Source organism: Tiliqua scincoides, chromosome 2, assembly GCF_035046505.1.
Source record: "Tiliqua scincoides isolate rTilSci1 chromosome 2, rTilSci1.hap2, whole genome shotgun sequence".
Lineage (NCBI taxonomy): Eukaryota > Metazoa > Chordata > Lepidosauria > Squamata > Scincidae > Tiliqua > Tiliqua scincoides.
In genome coordinates, this window is record NC_089822.1 from 191,966,769 (window position 1) to 191,980,119 (window position 13,351).

The 13,351-nt window shown below is 41.9% G+C and overlaps 1 protein-coding gene across 3 annotated transcripts in view; it reads left to right on the forward strand.

Annotated features, from left to right (window-relative positions):
* The window catches only part of RUFY1 (RUN and FYVE domain containing 1), a 31,548-nt gene extending 18,197 nt beyond the window's left edge, over positions 1-13,351 (forward strand). For all 3 annotated transcript variants that reach the window (XM_066615263.1, XM_066615260.1, XM_066615262.1), the window contains 10 exons: positions 224-325; positions 917-1,033; positions 2,951-3,118; positions 5,271-5,368; positions 6,622-6,741; positions 7,346-7,475; positions 9,600-9,694; positions 10,607-10,655; positions 11,211-11,288; positions 12,627-13,351. In XM_066615263.1, the coding sequence (XP_066471360.1) occupies positions 224-325; positions 917-1,033; positions 2,951-3,118; positions 5,271-5,368; positions 6,622-6,741; positions 7,346-7,475; positions 9,600-9,694; positions 10,607-10,655; positions 11,211-11,288; positions 12,627-12,767 (1,098 nt within the window). In that variant the 3' untranslated portion in view covers positions 12,768-13,351. The remainder of the gene's footprint in view (positions 1-223; positions 326-916; positions 1,034-2,950; positions 3,119-5,270; positions 5,369-6,621; positions 6,742-7,345; positions 7,476-9,599; positions 9,695-10,606; positions 10,656-11,210; positions 11,289-12,626) is intronic.

Below are 13,351 nucleotides of genomic sequence, written 5' to 3' on the forward strand. Positions count from 1 at the left end.
TCTTTCTGACAGAAACAGTGCTGTGATGTAAACACAGTGTGCCAAACAATTTCGGTTAGAAGTAGTAATTGACTATTATCTCTGTTTTAGCGGTTGGATTATGAAATACAACCATACATGGCTTAATTTCATGCTACAACTGAGTGGCAGGTTTTGCATTCACCTGAATGATATGTGGCAGCTTTCTTAACCTTTTCTCTCCCCACCCCTCCCCCCTTGGCAGCTGACAGCCGCAACAGATCGGATCAGGGCACTTCAGGAAGAACAACAGGAACTGAAACAGGAAAATGAATTAATCCGTGAACGAAGTGAAAAGAAAGTTGAGGTTAGATATGCTATATAGCTGATATGCATGGGGACTATTTAGGAGCCCTGACCTAAAAAAAAAAAAAGACTGGATTAACTGCTTTTCCTGCAAAAGAGAAGTGGCTCACAAGATATTCACAGATAGTTCCTAATAATATATAATAAATTGTGAGGTGTTATCTGGTGTATGTAACAATACTCTGTATGTATGTTGCCTTATGCTGGAAATGAGACTATTTTCCACATCTAAATGTATCTATCTTTAAAAATAATGCTAGTCCCAGCACAGTACACTGAAATACTCCAGACTACAGACAATCCAGATGTTGTGTAAGATGCAAGAGGGGGCTTTCCCATTCGCTTCAGTGATAAAGTTAATTCTCTTTGTTGAACTGAATGGATCAGAGTGAGTAGTTTTAATCATAAAAACAATCACTGGTAACCTGAAAGTGAAATTCATTTCAGATATTCATCTCTGGGAGATATAAAATAAATAACAGGATATAAGTAAATAATGTTTTCTTAAAAAGTATATGTGGAAACAGTTCTTCTCCAGTTTGCTCTCAATAGGTATGACAATTGAGATATTTCAATTGACTCTTTATTTTAGGTAACTAAACAGGATACCAAAGTTGAACTGGAAACATACAAGCAGTCACGCCAAGGCCTGGATGAAATGTACAGTGATGTCTGGAAGCAACTGAAAGAAGAGAAAAGAATCCGAATGGTGAGATACTAAAATGTGTTGTTGTTTTCTGTATTTGGGCTCAGTTTATAGCTTTTTACATCTGGAATACTGCAAGTTCCATCAGCAGCTTAACCAGGGTGGGGAGGGAGAGGAAAAGTGTAGAAGGCAGCATTGTGCAATTGAATTTTTAGGGAATCTCAGGACACGTTTTGATTTTGGATTCAGTGTGGTAATGTCAGATAAGGAAGGAAGGACTGAGTCACACCTGGGAGCATGATGTTAAATAGTACCTTACGCATTCATAGCCCCCAGTTTATAGGCATCCCATAGTATTCCTGCCTGGGGTATACTACACTGGTGGAGATGGAGCTGTAACCTCATAGTAAAGCACATGCTTTACATACCAAAGATTTCAGGTTCTGGCCTCAGATCTCTGGCCTCTCCCCCTTGGACTGGGAAAGATTCATCTTTCAAACCTAGGAGAGTTGCTTCCAATTGCTGTGTAAACAGTACTGAGTTAGAGCCCGATCCTGTGGCCGCGGCGTGGCTCTGTGCTGCAGATCACAGTCACAAACGTGCCATAAGGCACGTTGGAGGGGCTTACTGCTGGGCTCCTGCCGGAGCTCGGGCTGCGGAACGGGAGGTGGGGACGTGGCTGGGGGCGTGGGGGAGGCATTCTGGGGAGGCGGGAGGCATGTCCGGGGGTGTGGGGGAGGTGTGTCGGGGGAGAGGGAGAGGAAGATCCGCGGAGCTGAGCTCCACAGGATCCAAGGCACTCGGGCAGGGCTGCTCACCCTACACAAGCGCCTTTACTTTAGCAGCGACCAAAAGGTCGCTGCTAAAGTGAGTAGCCCCATTGCAGGGCTGCTTCCCTTACTCAGGGGAAGGGGACAAATGTCCCCTTCTCCCAAGGAGCCTCCCACGGTAGCACGGGAGGTGCAGGATTTGGCGGGAGCCCGCCATGGTGCCGCCGGACCTGGGCGCTGCAGGCAGCTCAGGATTGGGCTGTTAGATGGTATACTGACTTGATAGAAAGTAGCTTCATATGTTCTCCATATGGCAGGCATGTGGTAAAAAGTATTAAACGTTACATTTCCACATGCAGCATCAGTACAAGCAATGATTTGCTTAAGATTCAGAAGTGCCTCTATGTCTTCTCCCTACTCCTTTCCGGGCACACTGCGCTCTGGATCTATGTTCTGCACTCAGTGCAGCCAAGGGAAGGGGGACCAAAAAGTGACTTGGCCTCCTTTTCTTAACCCAGTCTGCATTGGGATCAATATACTTCTAAGCCAGGTGGAGCTTGAGAGAAGAATCTCACCCACAGAAAGTGGGCGAACATTGTGGGACCCAAAATTGAACACACTGAGCTGCATTTCATTTGTGCTCATGATTTCCACTTCATCCCATCAATCTTGATGAAATCTTGATATAGCATCAATAAATCAGGGAACAAATGTTTAGACTACTCCCTTCCACTCTTTGGGGTTTCAGATGTTTATTGCTTTGTGTCAAGTAGCAAGACACTGTGCAGGTTAATCTTAACTTCCTTAGTAGGACACTGACTACAGTAAGGATTAGATCTCTCATAGCATGGTGGTATATACATTGACTTGTATTAATTGAGCAAAATCCAAAGAACCCTATGCACATATGCACATCAGGACTGCTGATTTTTGCCTTCAGCTGCAAAAATACTGCATGAGGTTGATGCTGCACTGAAGGATTCCCTCACTCTTGCCAGCAGTTATTGGAGGGCCACTGTAGAAAAGGGGGAGCTTTTATAAGCTCAACCCTGTCTTTAGAAGCAACTTGGTAGCTCTTTGAATCACAGCTGCTGTATTTCTGTTCAAAAAATTTGTCACAATCTTATAATTTCTTGTGGGTTGTAGAGCTCAGCTGAAGTTTTGCTTAAATACAGCAAAAATGTTTCATGTGGCTTTGCATAATTTTAAGGAGCTGGAAAAGGAGCTTGAGCTGCAGGTTGGAATGAAAACAGAAATGGAAATTGCCATGAAACTCCTGGAGAAAGATACCCATGAAAAACAAGACACATTGGTTGCACTGCGCCAACAGCTGGAGGAGGTTAAAGCTATCAATTTGCAGATGTTTCACAAATCTCAGGTAAATGCGTGGAGTAAAATGGGGTGAACTCGGCTATTTATTAACCACCTACATAGCACTTCAAATGTTTGCAATGCATTTTGCTAATTAGCTTGTTGCTTCATCCTCATAGCAGCCCTATAATGTAGGAAGGTAGAAAGTCACAGACTTCTGCTTACCAGTAAGAGCAGTGGCATCACTAGGATCCGCGTCACCAAGTGCAGGAGGCCTGTGTGTCACCCCACATAGTGGGCGGGGCAACACCCAGGTGGGCGTGGTGATGTGCCATCGCCCCGCCCCCACCGGTTTTTTTGACTGTACCTTTTGTTATAACAGATATTTCAATGTGGTTTGTTTCATTGCATTTTGCATGAAAGTACACATTGATTGATATATAACATGATGGTCTTATTCCTCCAAATTCTGATTTTAGTGATTTTAAAAACTTGTAGAGTCTCACACACACACACCTACCCCCCGTGTCAACTTACTAACACCTTATTGCAGCAGTTCTCAAACTTTTAGCACTGGGACATACTTTTTAGAATGACAGTCTGTCCAGGACCCATTGGAAGTGATGTCATGGCCAGAAGTGACATCATCAAGCAAATTAAAATAAATAATTAATTAAATTAAAAGAAAAGAAATAATTAAATAAGGGGGAGTCAGTCCTGTTCCACCAAGTGAATCTACTCTGAAGTAAGTCCTATTGTGGTCACTGGTGCTTACTCTCAGGAAAGTGTGGATAGGATTGCAGCCTGTAAGCCCAATCCTATGCATGTCTACTCTGAAGTAAGTCCCATAGTGGTCAATGGAGCTTACTCTCAAAGTGTGGGTAGAATTGCAGCCTGTGAGCCCAAGCCTATGCATGTCTACTCAGAAGTAAGTCCCATAGTAGTCAATGGAGCTTACTCTGTAGCCTGCCTGCAATAACAATCCCCCAAAAAGAATCAGTGAGACTTCCAGCCCTCCCCAGTGCCCAGTTTAAAGTTCTTCTGTTTCAAGCATATCAATACAAAGACGCACCAGGCTTTACAAGTGCAAAATAGAAAACTTTTCTCTTACCAGTTGAAGCCTCTTTTTTTTGTCCTTTTAAGTGGGGGGGGGGGGCTGCCTTCTGGAGCATTTGTTGCACTCCAGCTCCATGGATTGGGATCATTCTGGTGGCCTCACATTCCCCTTTGCCTGACCTGACCACCAGTCAAGGCACATCTGCCTACTCACGAGTAAAAGCAACATGAGGCTGCTTCACTTTCCATAGGGCTCCATAGACTCGCAGCTGGAGGGGGGACCTCCTTCTCCGTGTTTTTGGGGGCTGCATTCATTGGATCAGGACCATTCTGACGTCCTTGGAGCCTCTCAGTCTGCCTCTCAGCCTGCCTTGACTAAGGCAAGTCTGCCTACTCACTAGTAAACAAGGCCTCGTGGCTTCGTTTCGGGCTCAGACATGCAGCTGGGAGGGGGGAGCTTCTCAGGTGTTTTTGGGGGGCTGCATTCACTGGATCGGGACCATTCTGGTGTCGTTGTATTCCCCTCAGCCTGCCCTTTCCAACGGACTATGGCAGGTTCGCCTACTCGTGAGTAATCGCGCTACGCGGCTCACTTTCCATAGGGCTCCATGCATTTTTTCTTTCCAGTTTTTTGGCCATAACCTTTGAACAAAAGGAGCTATTGCAATTCCGTTTTTTGCATTGCACTCTGATGGCCATTCCGCTTCCAACGGTGTATGGCATGATGTGGTAGCTCCTAATGCCGTGATTTTAGTGTGTCCTCCCCCAGGGTGTGCCACGCCCACTGCGCGTCACCCGGTGCAGCCCAAACCCCCCACACCCCTCTAGCGACGCCAGTGAGTAAGAGTGTAAAGAACATCTTCACATAATGGTTAAGATAGGTGATCATACAGCTAAAAATTCTTGGATCAAAGTAGTCTTATTTCTGGGACTGAAGTGATTGCTAGGACAAGTATGGATGTCTCTTTTCACCAGCTTAGTGTTTTATTAGGAGTGCATAGTTCAGTGGTGGAGCATGTGCTTTGCTTGCAGAATGTCCTAGGCTCAGTTTTGTTACTACCAGTTTTGTTACTATGCAAATGAAGGTGGCCCTCCTGTAGTTGGATTTTTGAAGTCCTGAGAATAATTATTCTAAAGTGAGTTGTTTGGATTCTTTCTCCCAGAACGCAGAGAGCTCATTGGAGCAGAAAAAAGAAGCTATATCATTCTTTGAAGGCAAAACACATCAGATGATGTCTTCTGTGAAGCAAATGGAAGATAGGTAATTCTTCCACAGTCCTGGTCAATCTGTGACTAGTCCAGTGCCCTAACCTACCTTTTAAAAATCAACACTAGTCTAATAATAATAGTCTTTGTGAGAGTTACAAGCTGTTCCTAAGGAAGGTATGAAAGTCTTCCTGACCCCTTCCCCTCTCCTTTACTTGTCTGTAATCTCTGTACATATCTCTGTATCATTGTTTCTCAAATTGTGGGGTGGGACCCACCACAAGCCAGTTTCAGGTGGGTTCTTATTCTTTTCAATGTGTATTTTATTTTTAATATATTAGACTTGATGCTACCATGGTATGTGACTGCATTTGAGTTACAGATCTGTACTTCTAACAGGCTACTATGTTTGTTTTGAACAATGATAGTCAATCGGGCTTACTCCCAGATAGTGTGGATAGGATTGTAGTCTTTGAGATGTTTGTGGAATATTTTTAAACAGATCAGCAACTGCTTGGGTGGGTTAGGAGGGTTCTTCTTTATTTTAAATGTTCAAACTTATTGTAAACTTTTAATTCAATTGATTTTTGTCATAAGTGTGTTAAAATTTTCCTGCTTGATGACGTCACTTCTAGTCCTGATGTCACTTCCAGGTTAATGACATCACTTCTGGCACATCCCAACTGATTGTCATTCTAAGGAATGGGTCATGGTGCTAAAAAGTTTGAGAACCATTACTCTATATTGAACTTTTCTATATGCCTTTCCCAAAATAAATACAGGTTGAGTCTCAGTTGTGAGGGTTGAGGCAAAAGCACTATAGCAAATCAATTTAAAAAACAAATTGCCTTTGCTCAGGTGATTTAAAAACAGCCTTGCTGACCTTTGTGGTGCTAAGATGGAGTCATTAAGATGACAATCCAACTATCAGTCTCTCTCCAGGCCCTTAGAAAGCTATCTTTCTTTCACATGTGCAGGGGGAAGGGAGGGAGAATGATTGATGGATTGTCAGCTGGCTGCTTTCTCTCTAACTATTGTAGACTGTTTTCCTTTCATATAAAGGGCCCTTCTCATCATGTTGAGATAAAAATCTCTACAACAGTTAGAAAAGCATTTTAAAGGGGTGCATTTTTCCCCTTCTCCAGGGATCAGCACATTCCTTCTCATTTGCAGGGGCCATTCATGTTGAGTCAAATCCATGTATAAAAAATCCGTGTATAACAAGGCTGGACCTGTATGAAGGTGAAGGACAAAAGCCAGTATATGTTTCTCTAGTGATTGATTGCAGCTTCTGTGTTTTTGCTTTAGATTGCAACATGCAGAAAAGGCACAAAAGGTTGCAGAAGAGAAAAATGTCAAGCTGAAACAAGAGCTGGGTGGTAAAGTTGAGACTCTGAAGCAACAACTAACCCAACTGGATAGCAAATGGTATTCTAGCATTATAAATGATAGGATAAACAGTTCTGTTCATGTATCTTGTGTGCTTACTTTAATGGAAATGGGACATTTTGATCTGTTCACAACTTGGATAGATGATGAAATCCAGCCTGTATATCAAACAAAATTACTTTTATTATACAATAAAATGTAATGGTTGTGATCTATCACTTCTAATGCATGTGTCCATTCCTTTCATGGATTATGTGCATATGAAGGAAACGTCAGTTCTTTATTAATCTGTGGACAGCAAATATAAAACTGTATTCTAACTTCCTTATCAGAACAAGCTTTCAGAGGATTTTTCACAGCGGCATAAATTCAGAATGTTACCCTTCCTACCCTAGTTGGAATGAGAATGGTGTTCTTAAAAATGTGGGCCACAACTCTCAGGGAGGTTGTGAGTTGCTTGGTTCCCCACAGATGGGGATGAACTTTAGTGGCCAAGCAGCTGTCTGAATTCCAGCCATGGTCTGCACAGAAGTATGCTATAGAGCGTACTACACATGTTCTTCAGTAGTTTATGAAAGATTTTGGATAAGACAAATACTATGAAAAACAATAGCTCTTTCTAACATAGGCTTTTTATTTTCAGTTCAACTCTTGAGAAAGAGCTAAAATCTGAGAAAGAACAAAGGCAGACTCTGCAGCAAAAGCTTCATCAAGAAAAGGACACTACAACTTTGCTGAAAACAGAATTGCAGCAAGTGGAAGGACTGAAAAAAGTAAGTGAGCTTGAAGTCAAAGTGAGGTAATAACTGGGGTGCCTTTCAGCTAGTAGGAACTTTCAGATAGACTTTCCTTTAAAAAAAATTAAGGGATTATACATAAAAATGAACCATTTAATTATTTTTGCTACATAAACTGCTCTGTAAACTTTTGTTGTTGTTGAAAAGTAGTATAAATTTTGTATCTGGAATATTTTGGTAATCGGTGAAGAACTATTAGTAATATTTTCTTCCTTTCAATATTAAACATTTCAAAAAAAAAATGAATGATCACATTGGTGTGCTTGCCTGAAGGTCCCTGTCTTAGATGCTTTTTTAAATAATGCAACACCCTTGGTACCAAATTGAGATACCTAATCCAGAATTCCATGCCTGCCTTGCATGTGAACCCTCAAATGAAACAAATGGGAAAGTATGTATTTGGGTTCCCTGATTATAAACATGACTGGGTCACAGCAACAGAACAAAAGGATAATTATAGATACTGATGAAACAAGAGTTGGAAATTCCAACAATGTGGTTATATCCAGTGCGTCTTATGTATTATGATACATTAAAATGGATGCAACCTGCTTTTAAAGATAAAGAATGAACAAATTAATGCTATATTTCCAAGTATATTTTTTCAGAGCAGTGTACTTTTTCTGTATTAGTAAAACAACAGAGTTTGCATAGATAGTATACTAGCACAGGGCAGGGATGTATGTGCATGTAGTGGACAAGTAAACTAGTTCTCAATACTCTGTGACACTTTGAGTAACCCAGAAAAAGAACCCAAGGACAACCATGAAAGCAGGAGGAGGCTTCTTCATGGTGGAGGCTTTTGGTCAGGAAAATCTAGTCCCTCACTCCTACGTTCATCCACTTGTTTTCTCCTACTTGACTGTTATCTGATGGGGAAAAGCACTGCCTTGGGGGTGCAAGCCAGTGCAAAAAAGAAAGGGGAGCAAAAAGAAAGTTGGAGGCAGAGAAAATGAGCCAGGACAATATTGCTAGGAAGGAGATTGAGTAAAGCAGGGATTCTTAAAGCAGGGATCCAGTCTTCATCTTGAAAACTGGAAGTGACTGCTTTAGAATATTTTCAGTAGTTTGGAAGCACAGGGAGCCCTGCAGAGGGGTCTGCAGGCTTCCTGGACCCTCCAGAGGGCCACAAAACTGCCACAGGTAAGTAAAAACAAAACCATTTTTGCCTCTGGCAGTGGTGCGATCATGGCGATTGCGACACTGCCTCTGTCCCTTCCCTACAAGCATTTACAGCAGTTCCTGAACTCCCAGAGTTTGAGGACTGATGGTATAATCCAGGGGTGCCCAAACCCCAGCCCGGGAGCCACTTGCGGCCCTTGGGGACTCCCAATCCGGCCCGCAGGGAGCCCTCAGTCTCCAATGAGCCTTTGGCCCTCCGGATACTTGCGGGAGCCCATGCTAGCCCAGCCCAACTGCTGTCAGCATGAGGGTGACTGTTCAACCTCTTGTGTGAGCTGTGGGGCAAGGGCTCCCTCCACTGCTTGCTGTTTCACGTGTGTGATGCAGCAGCAGCAGTGAAAGAAAGGCCGGCCTTACTTTGTACCTTTTATAGGCCTTGAGCTATTGCAAGACCTTCATTCATTCATATAAGTTCCAGCTCTAATATATTCATTTATGTAAATTTATTCAAATTTGAAATGTAAATTTGATTTTTTTTTTTCCCCAGCCCCCAACATAGTGTCAGAGAGATGATTTGGCCCTCCTACCAAAAAGTTTGGGCACCCCTGGTATAATCTCTTACTGAGCATGGACATGCTAGTCCAGGTCAAGCTGACTTTAGCTGTTAAGTCCTGAGCAAAGGAACCACACACAGGGTCCATAGCATATCAGTCTACTGTTCCTAACTCTGCCACTGCCTTAGAGTTGTCTGAAATGCTATAGTACCTCTTTATGGAATGGCTGAGCAGCATTCATTTTCTTTTAAAGCAAAGAAACACACTCTGCAATATAGGTAATTGATTCTTTCACAGTAGATTGAGCAGCATTGCTTGTGGGTTTGTTTGTTGTGCTACAGTATAGGTTTGGCTCAGAATTTGAGGAGAGGGGAGCTCTCTAATGAAAATAAACAGCATTTCATTTTTGTGTGCCCTTTTCTAGGAGTTGCGAAAACTGCAGGAAGAAAAACAGGAGTTAGAAAAGATCTGTGAAGAGCAGGAACAAGCCCTTCAAGAAATGGGGCTTCATCTTAGCCAGTAAGCATGCCCCACTGGTTCCTGTCAGTAGTGGTACAAATTAATTTATTCTGCATTATTGAGCTGACTTTGTAACTGGAATGGAATGGGATAGGGTTCCCAAGAAATGGATTTACACTTTTTAGAAGGCTTTTTAAAGTGGGATTCTCAACCTATTTGCATCAGAAAGCTGATTTTAAGTGGAAGGTGTATGTGTTGCAGCTATACTAGTATTATCTGAAGCAAATGGATAAAGGATGTGCACTCTTAAACACAGGATAAAACCCAGAGTAGCACTTGCACACTGAGCACCAGTGCAAAAGCATCTTACTCCCTTACCCCTACTGAAGCACTTGCCAGATGCTGCTACTGGAAGTCCAGGGACTCTTGGTTGTGGTGTGGAATGTGGTAAAGGGTTTCCAGGTGGAGGGAGGAAATACCTGTAAATTGGCAGCAGAGCCAGACCTCTGCTTGTGTTTTCATGGTTTCTGGATATTGCTTCCCTTCACCTGCAGCTTGCAGGCCATTGCTGAGGGCCCCTCCACTTCCAGCAGCAGGGTCTTTTTGTTGCTGGAGGTGAGGAAGATGTCTTATGCTAGTGCTTTTTGAGCATTTACCACCAAAAGTAAATGAGCACTAGTCTGGATCACATCCTGCCTGCAATAATCAGAGCTACAAGTTTTCTGCTAAGGTAACAGGTCTGTTGCAGAGTGAGCAAATGTAAAACTACTGCTGTAATGGGAGTGTGACCCTGCTTTGTATGTCTTCTGCCATTAACTCATTAGGTAAGCCATTTTCTCTCAGGATCCACCCACTGCTAACACTGACCCACCTCACAGGATTACTGTAAAGATTGTAAGAGAATTGTGCTTTGGACTCCCTAAAGTGCTGTATAAATGTGAAGTAGTGTTAATACATGTGTTTCTTTTTCAGATCCAAGCTTAAAATGGAAGATATTAAAGAAGTAAATAAAGCATTAAAGGTATTTCATACTAAAAAACTCGTACTACAGATCTTTAAGCCTTAATAAGCTTCACCTGATTCCTATTGCTATTTGCATGCTTCCATGTCATATATGGCAGTTTGAATTATGTGGGGTGTGGTATTAACTTTTCCAAGTTTTGGCACATCTTGATTTCTCGTCTTTCCCATGTGACATAGTCTAACCCGACTGACAGATGACTGGATGAACAATGACATGACAAAGGGCCCAATCCTATCCAACTTTCCAATGTGGAAGCAGCATGCCAATGGGGGCATATGCAGATTCCTGCAGTGAGGGGGGCAGCCATGGAGGCCTCAAGGTAAGGGAATGTTTGTTCCCTTGCCTCAGAGCTGCATCAACACTGAAAAGTTGGGATAGTATTGGGCCCTAAATCTGTTAGGGGAACTAGATGTAGATGACTTTGCTATCTTGGAGGAGGGGTGGCCCTGGTGGAATCCAGATGACCTTTTGAGTTCCTTTTAAACCTACTACTCTGATATTGTATCCTACTAGCTGAATACTGAAACAATTATTTTTGTGTTTAATGATCAGGGTCATAGTTGGCTAAAAGATGATGAAGCAACTCACTGCAAACAGTGTGAGAAAGAGTTCTCCATTTCAAGAAGAAAGGTAAATATAACTGCTTATGTTAAAGAAAGCGGTATGATAGAATTATCTGTAAAGCCAGGATTCCCTTTATGGAACTCCCACTAGGGTTACCGGAGTTATGAGGTACATAAAAGTAGATTTGGATCCTAGTCCTAAACACTTAAATTGGTTAATTTCAGTAGGATGTTCCCAATTCAGGTCTGACATAGACTGCATCTCCAAACTATGTTGGGTTAGTGCTGTAACTGCACCAATGCAAATGTAAATTGTGGTGTTACACCACCATTGCAGACATAAGTGCATGTCTAAAAATGTGAGATGGTAGATAGATAGGTGGTGTCATCACCACCACTGACTTCAGAAAGATATGAAAAGTAGCTTGCTATTGGAGCATTTTAAAAAGTGGTATGAATATAGCTTTGGTTCTTATATAAACCATATATCCCTACTCTTTAGTATTTCTCTCCCCCCTCCCATTATGGAACAAGTGTGTATCCTGTTTAGGCAACTGGAGGTCACTGGAAATTCTGCTGTATGGCAGCACTTCAGCCACATGCTTACTGGATATACCACCCTAATTTTATGGATTTATCTTCCCTCCATTGTACAGTAGGACTGACATAATTTGTATTAGGACTTAGAATATATTCTATCACAGAATACTGCAACACAAACATTTTCAGGATTTTTTGTTTGTTGCAAATTTGTTTTTAGCTGCCTGTAGCAACTATTTTCAGTATTACAAGATTCCTGCTGTAGCGGTACAAGAAAACAAATTCCACATGTTTTTACTAAGAAATGTATGTTTAGTTGAATATACAGTGTTTAGAAGATCCTTCCAGCCCAATCCTATCCAGTTTTCCAGTGCTGGTGCTGCTGTACCTATGGGATATGCACTGCTTCCTGTGTTGGGGGTGGTCATTTGTTCCCTTACCCTGAGGCTGCATTGCAGTTGCACCTGTATTGGAAAGTTGGATAGGATTGGGCTGTTCCTTGTTAGAATGCTTTAAGTCAGTGTTTCTCAAACTGTGGATCAGGACCCACTAGGTAAGTCGAGAGCCAATTTCAAAATTGCAGGGTTGCAGCCTTGGCTTGCTAAAAGTTCTCCTGCTTGATGTCACTTCCAGTGGGTCCTGTTGTTGGCAACCTTCAGTCTCAAAAGAAGGTCCTGACAGATTCTCATTCTAAAAAGTGGGTCCTAGTACTAAAATGTGTGAGAACCACTACTTTAAGTACTTTGATCAGCCCTTGCCTTTGATTTCAGCTTCTGTGTGCCCCACTCAAATCTGTTATTACCTGATATCAACATTACAACAATCCATTTCATAAATCTGAACTCTATCTCAAACTACCTTGCAGCACCACTGTCGAAACTGCGGTGACATCTTTTGCAACACTTGTTCCAGCAATGAACTTGCCCTTCCATCCTATCCAAAGCCTGTACGAGTTTGTGATACTTGTCATACTTTATTGCTTCAAAGATGCTCATCAACTTCATAAGACATCTGTTCTGTCCAAAACTGGAAGAACAAACCAAATGTCCAATAGGCTTTCCAGGAATCGACTGTCTGCCATTCTGTATGCATCCATCATACAACTTTTCTCATATGGTACTGTCTGCCATGGTAGAATGGGAGAAGGAAGATTTTATTTATAAATGGGGTTTGATTATGGTAAATATTTTGCCTAGACAAAGTGCCAGAAAAAAATGTTGCAGCCCAAAATGTGATCCTTGTGCGCTTCAAGATGCATTGCACAATCACTTCTGGTTTTGTTTTTAAACTATGAAAAGCTATTTTGTTTAACTTTGTACTTCACATTTGTATGTTTGATCTAACAAATTACTTTTTCTGAAATCTTTAATTTCTTGGATCTACGTACTTGTAACAGTTCCACTTGGATATTCTGCTAGATTTATAATGAGATGAAAATATTAACATCTTAAAGTTGTCCTTATGGAAAAATTAAGCAATGTATAAATGAATGTGCCTTCACAATTTCAAAGGGTAAATAGATTGTTTCTATAGCACCTATAAATATTATGCAATAAATACTGTTAAATGTAATAAAACAAGCTTACCTGA